Source organism: Bacillus rossius, chromosome 16, assembly GCF_032445375.1.
Source record: "Bacillus rossius redtenbacheri isolate Brsri chromosome 16, Brsri_v3, whole genome shotgun sequence".
Lineage (NCBI taxonomy): Eukaryota > Metazoa > Arthropoda > Insecta > Phasmatodea > Bacillidae > Bacillus > Bacillus rossius.
The window spans coordinates 42092088-42110122 of record NC_086343.1 but is presented as its reverse complement, the minus strand read 5'-3'; the positions used below and the strand labels follow the sequence as shown (position 1 = coordinate 42110122).

The window sequence follows — 18035 nt, the reverse complement described above, 5'->3', positions numbered from 1 at the left end:
GTGAGCATTTTTTCCCGTGCACCAATGGCCATAAATAGAAATTTTATCAATTAAAATGATTATCCTTTCGAACCCTGTTTCTCCCAGTTCACAAAAAAATTTTGTTTTTAGTGTTGGTTACAGAAGAATAAATTTCCAAGGACTTGCCCCAGACCCTTTTCTTTAATTTATAAATTACTAGAAACTAACATGAAAATTTTATTAATTAAAAAATAAAGTAAAAGTTATTTCCTAATTACAGTATTAAAATCAGCAAGTGTGTTATGAATTGAAGTTATTTCACAATGCCTGGCCAGGCCAACCTGGAATGTAAAATGATACTGCGAAATGACTACAAAAAAGTACAACAGATATGACTATCCAGGACTTCAGGGCATTTCTGACCTATTCACCTATTCACATTTACCTTTCATAAAATTTAAATTATAAGCAACAATCTCTAATTATGGACATTACAAACTAATAATATATTCCAAATTATTGAAGTTATTTCACACTTACATACCAATAAACACTAGCAAATGGCATTCACTCTTTTCATAGAGATGTCAAAACAATGGGCTGGGAACGAGGGGGTGAATGAAGAGATTCCCCGAACGCCCGGTCGTCGCTGGGAACCCCAGGGCCGGAGGGTGCGTGCGCACTAGGGTCGGCGGGGGAGGGGGGGTTTGCCCCTGGCAGAGACCTGCCTCCAGCCAACACTGGGAGGAGGGAGTCGCGTGACCACCGTCCAATCACAACACATCTTTCATGAAGCAAACAATCATTCCATGCCTTCTTTACTGTTTCTCTCTTACTCTATTCAAATAAGCTCCGTGGGAAACGCACAAATTAAACTTTCCCATCATAAGAATACATACAGAAATAGCCAGAAAGCCTCTGCATAACAACCATGGTGCCACCATGTCGCGTACCTGTCTCTCGTCATTTCTTTCACTCAAACAATAGCAAATGTTTTAGAATCATCATTAAAGCTTCTGAACAATACCGAATGTAAAATATAGGCATCAAAACACGATTGAAAGTAAATAGCATACTGTACAAATGCATTTACTCACAAAATAACTTAGTAAGAAATACGAAAACTAGTAAAAATAAAGTTAAATGGTGTTTCTAAATAAAACATATTGACACAAACATTATTTACAAGAATATTAATAATGATAAAATACAAGAAAAAAAAAACTAGTTCACTATAACCTTGAAACCATATAACCAGCTGATTCCTCTGAATGACAAGTATAATAATTATTTCACAAATATTCTTTTAAAAGCTGGGGAGGTAGGTCTTGCAATGTTACAACTTTAAATATCATTATGTTAGAACCTAAACTTTCATGTTCATAAATAAAATCATTTGATGTTAACACGTAAATGAACTATAACACTGAATGCACTCAGATGTGCAAGTCGACAGCCACGGAACGCGAGGATTGGTGTCGCGATACTCACAAACTGACTGAAGTCGACTGGAACACACGGTGAGTCCTTCCTCTTGCCGGAGGCCGGCGGCGGCGAGGATGCCTTGCGCTTCCTCGACGCGCTCATCGCGCGCGCGCGACTTCGCGCCTGCTGTCTGGAACACAGGCGCTTGTCGAGAGCTCTGCTGTGTCACAAGTGCCTTGGCCAATGAGCAGGCTCGCTCCCAGTTCTCTCGGTTGACGAGCGAGGAAACTGCGCATCTTCAACAACACCATGTTAAATGGTACTGCTAAGGCAGTTTCTAACAATAATAAAACATTGACAACCCCTCTCAGTCTTTGTTTCTTGCACGGCATCAGCTACAACTGTGTTTCTCAAGGAACACACAACACGAAGTAGCTGTGTTGACATGACCTACTAGGTCCCCACTTGTTTATGAAAGAAGTCAAAACCAACATAATAAAGATGCCAAGCAGGGCTGGCAAAAATCTGGGCTTTTATGAACAAAACAGATCCATATGGGTTTTTTTAGTTTTTACAGTAAAACCCAAGTTGACTTGGGTTTTTTAAAAGACACATTATGGTGGTTATCTGAAAATTATTATTTTTTTCAATATATATTTGTTAATATTAAACATATCAAGAAAAAAAACTTCTGTTTGGTTGTCTATAGTTTTAGTTTTCACAAATGAAATATAATTTATCTATTATTTAAAGGAATTCCTAAAGGTTTAGTTACAATTTGATGAATTCAGCCTGTGTTTTGTACTTGTGTACGCACCTGTAGGGGAACCTGGGGAGCCTTGACCATGTTTTTAGAAAAAAAAATTTTATATTTTTTCAGTGTTAACTAAAAATTTTTAAATACAACAGTTCTGTAACTTAGTTCACATGAAACCAAAATAATATCTTCTCATTTCCATAAACAATTTAAAAACTATTTATTTTTAATATTGTTTTACTTAGTGCAGCATGGGTCAAACCTCCCTATGTGTGGGAGGTTTGACCCACCATAAGGGAGGCTTGACCCACTGTAAGGGAGGCCTGACAACTGCAGTGTATGTTTATGGTAAATGCTTATGTATATTTATATCAAGTTGGTATTAATAATATAATTATATCTAAAATACTATACATGAATTTTTTTTCATCCAAAAAATGTCCAAGGCATTTAAGTTTACATTATATACATACAAGGTAGAACAATGTATAAGAAAAATCGACATTAAACCAAACATAATTGATTTACTATTTGTAGCATTAAATATATTTTAAATATCCACACATAAAAATGTCTACCTTAAATTAACAATGGATGAAAAATCAAAATCAAATTTGATATTTAATGCTACACGTTCTGTACCACCACTTGAAATAGGTAATGGTAATATTGCCACAATGTCTTCTTCTTGTACTACACATGACCTCTAATTGTGGATATACAAAAGAATGACTCGACTCCTTACGCCGCAAAAAGTTTATATCAAACTCATTAATTGAGCTACCCACTTCTGAAACTACTCTGCCAACATAATGAGTTATCATACTTTTTGAACTAAATCTAACCAACACAAAATCACCACATTTAAATCCATGACATTGTTGCTCATCATCACTATAATCAGACATAAATGCCTCTTCTTCACTGTCAGTCAATAATGAATTTGGTACCAGCCTTATAATTTTTTCTTGCAATTTCTTCTCTCGAGCCTGTTCAGTTTTCTTATTTTTTTCTTGCCGCATTGCAAATGTATCTTCAATTTGTCTTTTGACCGGGGTAAAAGTTAAAATTTTTGAACAACCAGGCCTTCGTCCACCTCTTGCAGTCTTTCTTGGACCAGCCTTTGGAAATGGACGTAAATCTTGTGGACTAATAACTTCAGTGTGAGAGCCTTGTGGGGAAGAAATCTGGCATGACACATCTGTAGTGTGAGTACCAGAATTGCCATCAGATAAGTGAGGGTGAGGCCTGTCAGTCACATTGGCACCTAGGAAGTCTGAATCTTCAAATATGTCCGCATTATATGGATAAATTCCAGTACTTCAAAAGCCTTTAATAATGTTCTCAGCATTAAATGCTTTATGAAATGACTGTCCAATAAGAGCAGGAATGTCTTGAATTTCCATTGGTTGTGCTGGGTGGTTTACCATAAAATTGTCTGCAGCCTGGTTGTAATAATTTTTAAAAGGACCGAAAACAGATTGGTCGAGTGGCTGTAATTTATGACTAGTATGCGGCGGAAGTGTAAGTAACGTTATACCATGATCTTTACATTTCTGGATGCCAGTTGGTGTTATGTGGCTGTCTTGATTGTCCAGTATTACTAAAACTAGATCCTCAATTGAACATTTACTGAATTTAATAAAGTGGTCCCAATATTTTTCAAAATTTTCACCAGTCATCCATCCACTAGGATGGCCAACCGCAGTTGAACAGGAAGGCGCACCATGCGTCATTGCCTCAGTTACTCGCATCCGTGGAAAAACAAAGAACGGTGGGATTGTGGCTCAGATTGCTGAAACTGCACAACATACTGTGACAAGTGTTCCCCGTACACCAGACGTTAGAGGTGGGTCGAAAAGTATTAACCTGATATTTTGTAACTGATACACACATGTATCAGACTACAAACGAGTACACTTAAAAAGTATCAAGTTCTTTAGTATCAGTTTTTGAATTCGCCTGGAACAACACCACGGCCAATGTGCGCGTGCGCAGAACCCGATCGCAGATGACGGTCACTTGGGCGGAGCTTGTGAAAGGGGAGGGAGCGGCACGACGAATAAGGGATAAAGAAGGGAAAGAATGTAGGGGAGGAAGTGCAGGGGAAGGCGTTGAAGGAGAGGCGTAGGGCAGAGCGAAAATGTTACAAGTCTTTTTGTTTATTGTCCCGCATCAAAGTATGCTCAGTGCGCAGTGTGTGCACCGTCTCGTTCAATAATAAAACTAATGAAATTTTAATATTAAAAAGTACATTAATACAAGATATAATATTTATATTTGTGCACCTAACAGCTATGAAAATGCAAATAAATTCTCAGTTGACACTAATAACAGATGTAATCAACATATGGACTTTCTTTTTTCGAAAATAATTAGTAACTAGTGTTTTCATACATTAAAAGATTACGATTTTATCAAAAATTAAAAATTAAAAAAACAGATAGGTACATTAGTGAGCATACTATATCAATAGACATTTGAGTTAGGTACATCAGGCAGATAGCAGTGCCAATATCGATAAAAAAAAAAAAACAATTTGCAAGTTCAGTCACTATTTAACAAATAGTATTGCATTATAACTCAGTTTTTGTTTACACAAATTACACTTAGCAAACTCATTATTTTCCGTGAAAAAATTCCACACAAATGAAGTCTTTTTCTTGCACTTATCCATTCCTTATTTCACTATAAAGATACTAACTACAAATAGAGGTGGGTTGTTACAGCAATTTTCGGTATCTGTTCCAACCTGATACTGATACAGTAATGGACCTAGTTACAAGTCTCTGATACTTTTGTATCAGAGCAGTAGCGGTCCGAGGAAGCGACAAGGTATCAGCATTCTCGTTACAGGTTACACATCCTCCGTGCCGTCATCACCAGCGTAAAAAGGTATCGGTGTCTCTGATACATTATTTATCACGCCCGGTAATTCTCTACCTCTGTTACTATCATGCCCGCCTGATACAGCCAGTATCAATCAGTTCAACATTCACTGCAGTTCGTCCTGGCCGTGTATTAATTACCACCATGTACATTGTTGCGGGCTGTCATGCTTTGTAGTTAGTATCTTTATAGTGAAATAAGGAATGGATAAGTGCAGGAAAAAGACTTCATTTGTGTGGAATTTTTTCACAGAAAATAATGAGTTTGCTAATTGTCATTTGTGTAAACAAAAACTGAGTTATAAATCATCATCGACTAATCTGAAGAAACATTTGAAAAGTAAACATTGATATAGTATGCTCACTAATGTACGTATCTGTTTATTTTTATTTTTAATTTTTGATAAAATCGTAATCTTTTAATGTATGAAAACACTAGTTACTAATTGTTTTCGGAAAAAAAAGTCCATCTGTTGATTACATCTGTTATTAGTGTCAACTAAGAATTTATTTGCATTTTCATAGCTGTTAGGTGCACAAATATAAATATTATATCTTGTATCAATGTACTTTTTAATATTAAATATTCATTAGTTTTATTATTGAACGAGACTGTGCACGCACTGCGCACTGAGCGTACTTTGATGTGGGACAATAACCAAACGACTCGTAACCAGGGCTGCCACTCTGATATTCATGAAAAACCTAGATAACCTACAAAAAAAAATCCAGACACATGGGTAAAAAACCCAGATGCGTCTAAAATGCTATCGTTGAAAATGTTTGCGTACTAATTCAAAAATATAAACATAACTGGTTTTAATATAAAACAATTAATTACCTTACAAGACTGAAAACGGTTAAATACAACAAATACAAGAAAATTACACTGCAGCAAAATGACTGTATAAATAATTCTTGGACCAGCACATATCATAAAAAAAAACCTACAAATATATACATGACAAAACAAACACCATCTTTAAACCAGTAATTGTTTTTATAAAACTGCATCATGTACGTTAGTCTTTATTCAGAGTCTGAGTCTAAAAGATCGGTTTGAAGGTTAATTGTTGCTTTGGTTTTGTGTTCTGCAAGCCTCTTTGAAGAATGTGTCTAATTTAATATTCGACTTAGCTTCTTGAAAACTAGTTTTGTGTTTATATGTATTTTTGTGTGTGAAATGCATAGACTTGTTTGCATTGATCAAACAGATATTGCAACAGATACAGTAGCTACTACCTGTATTATTGTTTTAGGTATAAAAATAATTAAAATTATAAAAAACCTAGAATTGTCGGAATTCATTATTTAAAAACCCAGAAACCCAAACACCATCGGAAAAACCCATATCTGGGTGGAAAAACCCATGAGTGGCTGAGTGGCAGCCCTGCTCGTAACAATTTCGCTTTGCGCCTCTCCTTCAACGCCTTCCCCTGCGCTTCCTCCCCTACATTATTTCCCTTCTTTATCCCTTATTCGTCGTTCCTGCTCCCTCCCCTTTCACAAGCTCCGCCCAAGTGACCGTAATCTGCGATCGGGTTCTGCGCACACTGGCCGTGGTGTTGTTCCAGGCGAATTCTGAACTGATACTAAAGTACTTGATACTTTTCAAGTGTACTCGTTTGCCGTTCCTGATACAGGCGCGTATCAGTGACAAAGTATCAGGATGATACTTTTCGACCCACCTCTAACTACAAAGCATGACAGCCCGCAACAATGTACATGGTAATACACGGCCAGGGCGAACTGCAGTGAATGTTGAACTGATTGATACTGGCTGTATCAGGCGGGCATGAGAGTAACAGACGAAGAGAATTACCGGGCGTGATAAATAATGTATCAGATTCTCCTTCCGGTCGCACGGTCCTGGGACCGCTACTGCTAAAACTGATACAGAAGTATCAGATACTTCTAACAAGTACATTACTGTATCAGTATCAGGTTGGAACAGATACCGAATATTGCTGTAACAACAAACTTCTACCAGACGTTACTTTGGAAACTTGTTTTTCTCCTTTCTCTGTAATAATTTTGCCAGGTTTATGGACAGTGCTAATTTCCGTCTCATCAACATTGAATATTGATTGAGGGCCAAATTTATATTTAAGTAATACTTCTTGCAAATTTTTAAAAAATTCTGTCACATTAGTTTTATTAAATGCCGTAGAACGGCTCAGGCTTGTTGCTTTAGGTCTTCTAAGCGATAAGTTCTTGTGTCTGCGCATGAATCCTCGTAGCCAGTCGTAGGTAGCCATTTTGGTTTTGTACCAGTTATCAGGCATTTTAACTTTATTGGCATGGCCAAATACAAAAACAAACTCTCTAGCGGTTTTGGGTGTTAGTCCGTAGTGTAACTTGGCAGACAATATATATATATTCATGTAGCAAGTTTTCCATTTCATTGGAAAACACTTGACCTGTGTTGTACTTAGGTTCCATACTAACAGTATCTTTGTTTTTACTGAGATTGTACTTTTTTACATAACGATCTAAAGTCTTACGATCCAAATTGAATTTCTTTGCTGCTGATCGAACACTAGAGCTTTCCCGAACCACACACAGGACTGCTGAACGCATTCGTTCAGGTGAATGTTTCTTCCGAACTCTTAACTTCCTTAGGTTTCCAAAAGAAAGGCATTCTGAAATATGTAAAAAAATATATATATATATATATATACATAATATGTAAAATAACCAACTTCACTTTCAATAACATACAAAGGGATAAATTTTGTAAAATTTTCTTTAAAAGATAATTTACACCAATTCTTAACACATTAAACAAATAGAAGTTTTATAACCATGCAAACTAAAATAATTTATAATTTGGATCATTATAACTATGTAACCTTAAATAATGTGCATTTGAGGTAATTTTAAACCACCTAACCTAAAATAACAAACTATTGGTTTGTTTATAGAAAACGTAACCTCAAAAATATAAAGGTTTAATATATTTATTATTAAATATTTTAGGGGAGGCTTGACCATATGGTCAAACCTCCCTTACTTGCCTATGGTCAAGCCTCCCTTAGTGTCCATTTTATTGTTAATGTTAAATAAAACCATTAAAACTTTGACATGATAAGAAATGTTATACATCAAATTGGAGCTAATGCATGAATAAACATTATTATCATTAAAGGTTTGAATATCTTGAAACAAAATAAATTTAATTGCCTTAGAAACATTTGCTGAAACTTACATGAAAAGATGAGGTATTCTTCTTAACACCACAGCTCAACCATAACAATTAGTTTTCCCTCCAAATATCTTCAGGGTGGCTAACATTACTGTAGGTAATTAAAAAAATATCACCAATGTACAGAAATGTCTCTGACATTGAAATTTTTATGGTGGGTCATACCTCCCTTATGGTCAAGGCTCCCCAGGTTCCCCTAATGTATGTGTATACTTTGTATGGGTTATTTATGTAAAATTTTATCAAAACATGTTAATTTTTGTAATATAATTATTATTTATGATAATTTTGGAAAAACCCACGTGGGTCACAGACTGGTTTAATTGAAAAAACCCAACCTAAAACCCACAGGTTTGGTGCAAGGCTGCCAACCCTGACACTGATGCGAATATAACTAACACATTGCTGCTGTGACTATACAGGACAAGGCAATACACTTCCTTCTTAAAAGTAGCACTATGTTTCAAATAGAGACAAAATTCATTTTAGCAAATATTTCTTATTCATACAACTTTTATAAAATGATTAAACAATTAATTGTCTTTCCATAAATGATCCCCATTATGACTTATCTTGTACACATCTGTTTGCACAGCCAAGCAACACTTAGAAGTTTGTATAAGTTTAGTTTATCAAATTGTGTACAAGATTGCCCAAAGTAATGTGACAAGTCATGTTATACCTACAACAAATACAATAATAAAATAACAACAAATAAATCAGGCATGCAAAAAAATTTTGGTTTTTTCTTATTGTCCTGCTATAACTATATTGTTCCATTACCCAAGACAATTATTACACAGTATCTTGTTCAAAGAATTATTGAATTCAGTGATGTTAAATTTTAGAAAAAAAGTTTGCATTTCATTTAAAATGTTTATGTGAGCAGTAGTAAATCATTGATAAGGTGAGTTATTTAATGTGTCTTCATATTACATAGAATTGGTAATTGTATGAGTTCATATATGTTTCAGAGGTAGATTTTCACACAATTGCTGACTATAGAAAAATAAGAAATTTTTGTTGGGTTAGGTTAGCTTTATTAATTAAAACATATTTATTTCATTATGAACACATAATATGTAATTAATGTAGCTAACATTTATTATATTTGATACAAGCCATGACAATTACTTTTATACGTCAGGTTATATGCTATCACACGTAACAAGTCTGCACTTCGCGCCTCCGTACTTCTAAAAAGATTGCTGTCAAGGGTTGACGCTTGGGTTTAGATGCACACTAGTGACTAATTTTTTTTAAAGTAATTATTTATGTTACATTGCGTTACAACATCCAAATCAAAAATATACACGTTCTTATGTATGGAAAACCACAGGATTGGCAACTCAAAACACAACATGTTGGTGGCTGCTACACTGCATAGGCTATCAAATGTGAACTACAATCAATAATTTCTCAGAAAGCAGTACGAATTAAGAAACGCTATTTACAGGGTAAATAGAGGAACATCTTTAGTATAAACCTCAAATATAGACTCTATTCTCTCTCTCTATACAGCTCTAATAAGATCGAAACTTTAATATGGTTCTATTATATGGAATAGCATCAATAACACTGACATTGAAAAGCTTGATAGGATTCAATCTAAAGTATCTGACTATATTAACAAAAAATTAAATACCATCAATAACATAGATTTAAATTCCCTCCTTGGTTCATTGTCAACTAGAAGAACGATATTAGATGCCATATTTGTTTTCAATTGTTATAATGGTAATCTTATATGTCCTCATATATTTGATGTTACTGGCATTAAAATTCCTTCATTTAATAGCCGTAACCCACCTTTTTTGTGCACACTCTTAAATACAAATGATATTATATATAGACTTGTTAATAATTTCAATATGTATGTTAATCACTTACAACCTACCACAGAGAAAAACTTATTAAAAAAAATTGGTTGTCTGTAAAGTTGGTTTACGGACGATAGTTTAACGTGACGTCATAACAAAACATTGATGAAATGATTGCATACTTTTATGAATAAAATTGAATCATTTTTATTGAATTATCACTATTTTGTATGGATACAAAAAAGGAGTGAAATGAAATCTACAATTTAATTGATAAATTTACTTTTATTTGCACTCATTTATTAAAATATGTTTATTACTTTAACGAAGAGATTATTTTAACTATAACTTTTATACATGTTTGCTATTTAACTTCTTCCAATCTGTGTTATTCTGTTAAGGATAGGACGATGATAGGAAAAGTAGGAAACGAATGGGAGTGTTTCAAGTTTAATGTGCCTCGAAAAAGTCAAATTGATGGTTGTTCCAATTGAGCGGAAGAGAGATAGATGTGGTGCAAGCGTACAATGTGTGAAACGGGACACAGCGTAATGGGACAATGTACGTAACGGGACACTTGTTTGTGCATGCAGCCGGCGTTCATCGATTTATTAGATGTCACGTCAAAAATTATTTTTTCGGCATCCAAAGATTAATTATCTTTATGGTACTTACCTTAGTTACATGTAGTATTTCAATTTTATAGGTATAATTGTAATTTTTAATTAATCTAAAAATTTTATATATGTATATATGTTAATTTAACTAGGTATGTTACTCTCATGAAACTTTTTGTTAGTTTAAGTAATTATTTTAATTTAAGCATTCCTATGGATATTTGTAAGTTGTATTGTCTTGTCTTTGTTTTGTCCTATTTTTGTGTTCTTATAATTGTTTTGTTCTAGTTTTTGTTCTGTTACTGTATTTGTTTTGTACTTGTCCTACATGTTGAGCCCACTGTTGGAGCCTTGTGCTGTTCGTGTGGCATGTTACAAATATAAATAAATAAATAAATAAATAAATAAAATTAAAATTTCTGTTATTATCGGACGTCGCAGCTTTTAAGAACAGAAAGTAAAAACAAAAAAAAAAAAATTTTCACACACTAAACACATAAATTTACTCCGAAGGGATGGTTTTATAATTCCTACTAGTTGGGGGAAAAATTTAAATTTTATATCTTTTATTACAATTCCCGTACTTTTACGTTGCCGTCATTCATTATTTACCTGCGATAAATAGGAATAAATATTTTCCATACATTAGAGATGATCCTGAATTACTCTGAAAGAAAGGTTTTTAATTCCTACTGGTTTGTGAAAAAATTACAGCTTAAAGCTTACATTACAATACCTATGTATTCACGTAATCACCGACATTCATTTTTGCTAGCGTGGGGTTATTTTTTTTTTATATCTTTTATGGAGAACTTTATATAATATAGCTGTTGTTGTAATAATGAAATTTGTTTAAATTACAACTGTATTGCAATTGTAAGGAATTTTTATTGCTCATATTTCAAGTTTGTTGTATTATTAGAATAAGCAATTGTATTACAAAATGTTCTTTTTTTTGTTAGATTGCATTTAAAGTAAGTACTATTTTGGGTCATGTTGTAATGAACGAGTACCTATAATGGGAGCCAAAAATTTTAATTGAATTGTTAACGTCACTCATTTTCTGTGAGGAATATGTGCTGTGCACTGAAGTAGCTGACACATTGAATTTTGCAGTCTTTCCAGGGGATTCTTTGATTACAGCTATTGTATATTCTATGTTTGATATAGCTGGTGTTTCATGTATCCAAGATTATCCCTGGATCCTGATGGCATGATCCTTTTGGCTTGATCCTGTGGTACATGATGCTTGCTGTTTTATTTATTTATTATCAATTTGTTACATGCCTACCAACGGCATAAGGCTAAGGGTGGTAGGCACGATAAACATAAAAAAATACATAAACAAAACAAATACATGAAACAAAATGAATAACATTGAGGACAATACTATAATAACACATACACAAGACAATACAGCAAGCAACTAACAGATAAACAAGAACAAGTTTCATAATTCTATAATAACAGTAATGATAATCCAGAACCTGATTATATAAAAAAAAATTAAATATGGTAGCATCATTAACCTTAAACATATTAAAATTAAATTAAGATAAGAAAAATTGTTTTATATTTAAATTATTTTTTGATAGAGAGACATAGCATCCATGTTTATTAAAATTTGATATAATTCTGTATAATCTATCATTTGATTTGCCTAAGGAGCATAATAAAGGTGTCTGTCGACTGTTATAGGTAGGTAGGTACTTTAATCCCAGTATTATCTAGAATATAATTGCATTTTGTTTTATTGGTATAACAGTTATAGATAAAAAGGGCATCTAATAGCTTTCTTCTTAGAGCTAAAGATCTGAGAGAGGATAGACTATTAGAATTGTTGGTAATGTTGGTCTTTTGATTAATGATATTGATTAATTTATTTTGTAATTTATCTAGTTAGTCACTATCTGTTTTTGTGATATTGTTCCAGACCACGGAGGCATACTCAATCTTGGATCTTACTAAAGCTAAATATAAACTAACAATAGAATCTAAATTAGTGGCATTGAAAGATCCTGATGGCATGATCATGTTGGCTTGATCCTGTGGTACATGATGCTTGCTATTTTAGCTCAGAACATCGGAAGATATTGCACATAAACAAAACTGCGAAATAAGAATATTGTGATTGTAGATTGAAAAAAAAGAATCCTTTTTATCCTTCTTACAACTATAATTCTTTATTAAATGACAATATTTTTTTATGTACAGGATCTTCCGACGTACTGAATAAAAACAGCAAGCATCAGGTACCACAGAATCAAGCCAACACTAACATGCCATCAGGATCAAGACTTCAATATCCAGGGATAAACTTCGATATATGAAACAGAAGAATCAAAGTATTTTTAATTATCCATAGTTTCCTACAGTTGTGCTAAACAGAGATACACGATCGTGGGTAAACAATGACTGGTGGTGGCAGTGTGAAAACATGGTATTGTAATGTAAACTTAGAACTATTATTTGTCACAAACCTGTAGGAATTAAGAAACCATCCCTTCAGGATAAATTTAGAGATGTGTGTAGTGTGTGAAAATATTGTTTTCTGATTATTTTATTTTTTCCTTTCAGTTCTACAAAGTCGCAACATCCAGTAATTACTAGAATTTCTTTACAACTGCAATATATTCGAAAATATATATTAGAAACATAATACCTATATTGAATAAAGTTCTTGTAAACCAACATACATTTCCTCAAAGGAAAACAATAAATTGTGACAGCAGTAACAATGCACTGGTATTGTAATGTAACCGATAAATGGGTATTTTTCAAAAACCAGTCTGAATTTTAAATGCTGTTTCCAGTGTAAATAGAGGAACGTATTAAGTGTAAAAAGTGTTCTTGGATTTTAAAAATATATTCACCGAAAAGCCGCGATGTAAAAAAATAACTGACAACCAGAGGATCAAGTTGAAGTGTTAGGCTTCGGCAACAGGCTCAGAACGTGGAAAACAGACAGCACCATCATAAATTATTGCACCCAACTGAATTACTTACAGACACACAGGGAATAAATTAATGACAACTACCAAACACACGCGAGGCACCTTTCAAACTCATTCCATGAAATCACAGTTTAGCAAATTGACCCCTCCCCCTCCCTTATCAATGAATTGACCTCTGGAACTTGCTTTGTTTCGTCTCCCAGCCGTAACAGGCAGCACAAGCATTGTAAATCCCGCCAAAAACCGGAAAATGTAAACACTAATAAAATTTCACTGAGCTGAAGCGTTGCCTACGTTATTATTCAAGGCCGGGAAGGAGAGGATGTAAAACGCGAGACGATTCAGTTCCAGAGATCGCCGCTAGGTAGCTCTCTCATGTGCAGTACACGGAACCGCGCGAGACATCTGTTTAAATTACCGTTGGTCCTATAACTCATGAAATTGGTGTTTAGAACTAACTGTTATGATAAATACAATGAAGCCCTATGTTCAAATACTTCTAAAAGATAAAGCAGTCGTAAACAAAATGAATGTAACAGTTGAAACACCAAATAAAGTGTTAATTGTTACTCACCTGGAACTACGCTTACAGTTTTAAAATTTTGCGGCTCAATGGTTTTCTGTATATTTTTGATGGTTTGTCAATTTTGTCTGTCACCGAACGTGCTTCGTTGTCCAAAATAGGCTTCAGAAATTTGGTTATTATGGTATTTGCAAGCTTTTCTTGACTGCACAGTGAACACTTAAAATATTGAAGAAACTTTGGCACTAGAAACACTTTAAGCTTCTTGATGAGCTGTTTACGTCCTAAGTGTTTAAGAGTGACACAAGTAAATTTTAGTATCTTGCTCAGGAAAAAAACGAATTTTCTAGATGGGTACCGCAGACCACCGCGATCTTGCATTTTAATCAATCGGAGCAACGGGCTGTCACAATCGGGAGTTGATATTTGTTCTAGGCAATAGGCACAGTTAAAATTTTCTTCTGCAACCCGTACCAAGTACCCAGCAATCATAGCTAAGGACGCGATTTGCAGCGTTACTGGAGTTTCTGCAAAACACAAAAACAAAAACAACATGAAATTACGTAACTCATTAAATTAAGGCTCGGCATCACATAACTTTTAATGTTCCATTATTGTCTTCAAAATTAGATATACATTATAGACCTTATAGATCACAAGTAGACCTACCTATGATATTAGTTTCTAACAAATAAAATATCTTCGACAAAATATTATATCTAACACTTAAAAAAAGCAGGAATGCATTAATAATTTATTTTAAAAAGTAGGTGGTATGACAAAAGGCGTCATAATTTAATAAATGTTTGCACTGTATTGGAGTGCATGTTGTCAACTACCTATAGTCGCATTTTCAAAATGTATCTTCGCATGCAATTTGAATATGCTACAATTATAGTAATGTAATAACTAGACAGCGAGTGGGGCATAGCCTTAAATTAAAATTATAATAAAAAATTTCCCGTTCAATTTATCTTACCTTCAAGATTTTCGTCAAGAATTCCTGTTGCTTCAACTGGAACATCACAAATTACTGTGTTCAGCTCACTTATTCGTTTGTGATGTGCAATTGCATCCAATGTCTTGAAAGTTTGTCTTTCTACATTTGATGTAGCTGAAGGATTTATTAAACCCGTTTTTAGCGTTGTGTCGATTGCATACATGCATGCTCTTGCGTCCATCATATCGTTGAAGCCACCTTTTCTTCGCAAGTGACTGAAGAGAAGTTCGATGTCATCGCTGCTCAGGTTCCTGCTTAAAACGAAATGAAATCCAACTGATATTAAATGTTGTATACATTTTACAGTTGCCTGAGTTGTCACGACTAGAGCTTCGTATGTCTCTTCACTTAGTTTATTTTGTTTGCTGCTCGACTTTTGGATATTTTCCATGTAAGGCAGGAATGTATCTAGCAACCAAGACAGTCTGTCATCGTCAAATTCTGTGAACACTAGTTTGTCGGTGTTTCTTGACATATATGCCTGCTTTGTGTTACAAACATCGTGAATATCGTGCCATTTTCTGACATATTCCAAAAACCGTATGGTTTCAGCAAGGCTTTCGTGGTTTTCGACTAACTCAGGTGCTATTGTAGGAAGAGTCTTCAATGCAGCTGTCAGAGGAAGGGAAAAAACATACTTGGCTCGTTGCACATTCATTTTTTCGATGTTCGAAGGGTAAACAACTTTTCTGTTCAGACATCGAACAGGTTTCACTGTACAGTGCTTCTGTGCATCGTACAATTTTTTCAAGGGCTTGCTTGAGATCATTATACCCCTGTAGAAAAAATTCTTCTGAAGAAACTGAGTGCGAATATTTTTCAAAATGTGGCTCGAGTCAAAACTCAAAAAGATTACTCTGTTTTCATCATTTGGGTGTTGTATTTCAGGTAGTAATTGGCCGCCACACACCTCCTTCATCATGCTAACATTTACCGAAGAGTTATCAGTAACTATTCGCAGAATTTCAAAACCTGTTTCTTCTACTTCTTCGATCACCTTTTTGGTTAATTTACACAGCTGAGGTCCTGTTAATTGACGAGTAAAATAAAACGCGACGGGAATTCGGATGGGAGTGGAGAGGCCGCGAAACATGAAGCACAATAGTCTGTTGGCTATTTTATCACTTACACCCATCTCCTCAATTTCTGCCTCTGAATATCCAAGGAACTGGTCAAGGTTGCGATCATAACTTACTTTTGCCTTGATCGCCATCTCATCTATTATCAGCGAACCTAACTTTTCTTCTGAGTGATTCAAATTGCTGACCTCATAAATAAGGCGTTCTTTAATTACTGAAGTTATACCAGTTTCACCACTCGCACATCCAATATAACCCCTCAACGTTTTTTCATGAGGAAGTTTCAAACAGTTCATTGATCTTATGAAACGATACCCAGCTGCTGCTTTCCTGTGCCAAAGTACACAAATTTTGAGAGTTGTTTCACCATAAACAACATGCTGTTTTCCATAGCTATCAATTTGCTCTAACAAGAATAGTGCTTTTAAGTTTCCATTTTTTCCATCTTTTTCTATTTTTTCAATTTTCTCCAGGTGTTTATTATTTTTGCCGTTATTTTCTTTTTTCAGTTCCTTAATTTGTTTCCTCAATCTACTGACAGTTTGAATGAGTCGGCCATTAGACTGTTTGACGAGTTTGTACTTGTGTTTTATGGCTGTGAGTTTAGGTCTGCATGGAAAAAACGATGATACTTGAATTCCTACTTCTTTGACTTCAATCTTATCTTCAGACAAGAATGCAAGCTCCTTGTTTTCATTTTGTATACACACTTTTTTTCGTTTAATTTGCGGGCTTACATCGGATCTAGAAGCTGGACTTCGTTTCGGTAATTTGCTCTGTTTGTGCAGAGGATACCCTTGGAACAATGTAGGGACCACATTTGGAAGTAATCTTTTTCTTGTTGTACTTATGCTGAAATCAGATGTCCTGAAGTGTAAACTACAAACTCGTGAACTCGAAGACGGAGACCAGAGAGATCCAGCTGTTTTACCCTGCCTTGAAATCGCTGTTCGCCACCTATCCTTTAGTTCAGTCTGTATAGGAAATGTATGGAAAGTCACTTTTTTATCACATTTTGAAGACTCAGACGTGCAGTTTGGCACGCAACAGTAAACCATTTCGAATGGCGGGAATTAACACACATGTGAAATTATATTTGAATATTGTACAATCGCCCTACAAGTTTCTGAATAATTATATCATATTTACAATGTCCTACATACATAATTTTGTTACTTACAATTTTCAACACCTAATATAATTTTTAAAAAACACATTTTTAATGCAAAATAACATACACAGTATGCCGAACACTCGTAATACATTACAAATCGACCACACTGCGCATACAACTCCGTGTTGAATTGCCGCTTTTACTGCACATGAGAGAGACATCTAGCGGCCATTGCGTGAAACGCAGCGGCACGGATTTCGGAGCTGAAAACCCCCTCTCCTTCCCGGCCTTGAATAATAACGTAGGCAACGGCTGAAGTTAGTTCTATCCACCACCTCTATCCGGCCGCCCGGGACAGAGACCTTGGGACAACAACAGCTTAAGTCAATCATGTAACAACAGCAATTTCCAACCGAATTTTTATATTTATATTTTATATTTATATTTTTACAAAAATGTTGCAAAATAAGGAAAGGGCACGTTACATGGTGTAATCAGTCAAACTGTTTACAGTGTTTGTGTTATTATCTTTATTATTGCTTTAAATTAATTTGCATCATTTTGAGATGAATCGTAATTAATGTAAAAATTTTTGTATGTTAAGATAACCATTTGACAGTCATATAACACTTGACGCCAGCCGCCGGAGCTCCCTCTGGGTCGCACAGGCCTTTACATCCCAACAACATTTA

At 34.6% G+C, this 18035-nt stretch overlaps 2 protein-coding genes across 7 annotated transcripts in view; both read right to left on the bottom strand.

The window, feature by feature from the left end:
• LOC134540456 (structural maintenance of chromosomes protein 6) overlaps positions 1-13945 on the bottom strand; it is a 216672-nt gene extending 202727 nt beyond the window's left edge. Inside the window, exons 1-3 of one of the 6 annotated variants that reach the window (XM_063383222.1) lie at positions 13680-13797; positions 8240-8327; positions 1453-1576 (exon numbers count right to left, since the gene is read on the bottom strand). In XM_063383222.1, the coding sequence (XP_063239292.1) occupies positions 1453-1548 (96 nt within the window). In that variant the 5' untranslated portion in view covers positions 1549-1576; positions 8240-8327; positions 13680-13797. Of the gene's footprint in view, positions 1-1452; positions 1683-8239; positions 8433-13546 lie in introns of those variants that run through there. The other 5 variants (XM_063383218.1, XM_063383219.1, XM_063383221.1 and 2 more) reach the window with 5 other exon arrangements.
• Positions 13946-14045: 100 nt separating this feature from the next.
• LOC134540457 (uncharacterized) lies at positions 14046-17648 on the bottom strand. Its single transcript, XM_063383226.1, has 2 exons — positions 15130-17648; positions 14046-14677 (listed from the first exon to the last, which is right to left on the bottom strand). The coding sequence occupies exons 1-2, from the start codon at positions 17285-17287 to the stop codon at positions 14214-14216; spliced, it is 2622 nt and encodes an 873-aa protein (XP_063239296.1). The 5' UTR covers positions 17288-17648; the 3' UTR covers positions 14046-14213.
• Positions 17649-18035: the final 387 nt, after the last annotated feature.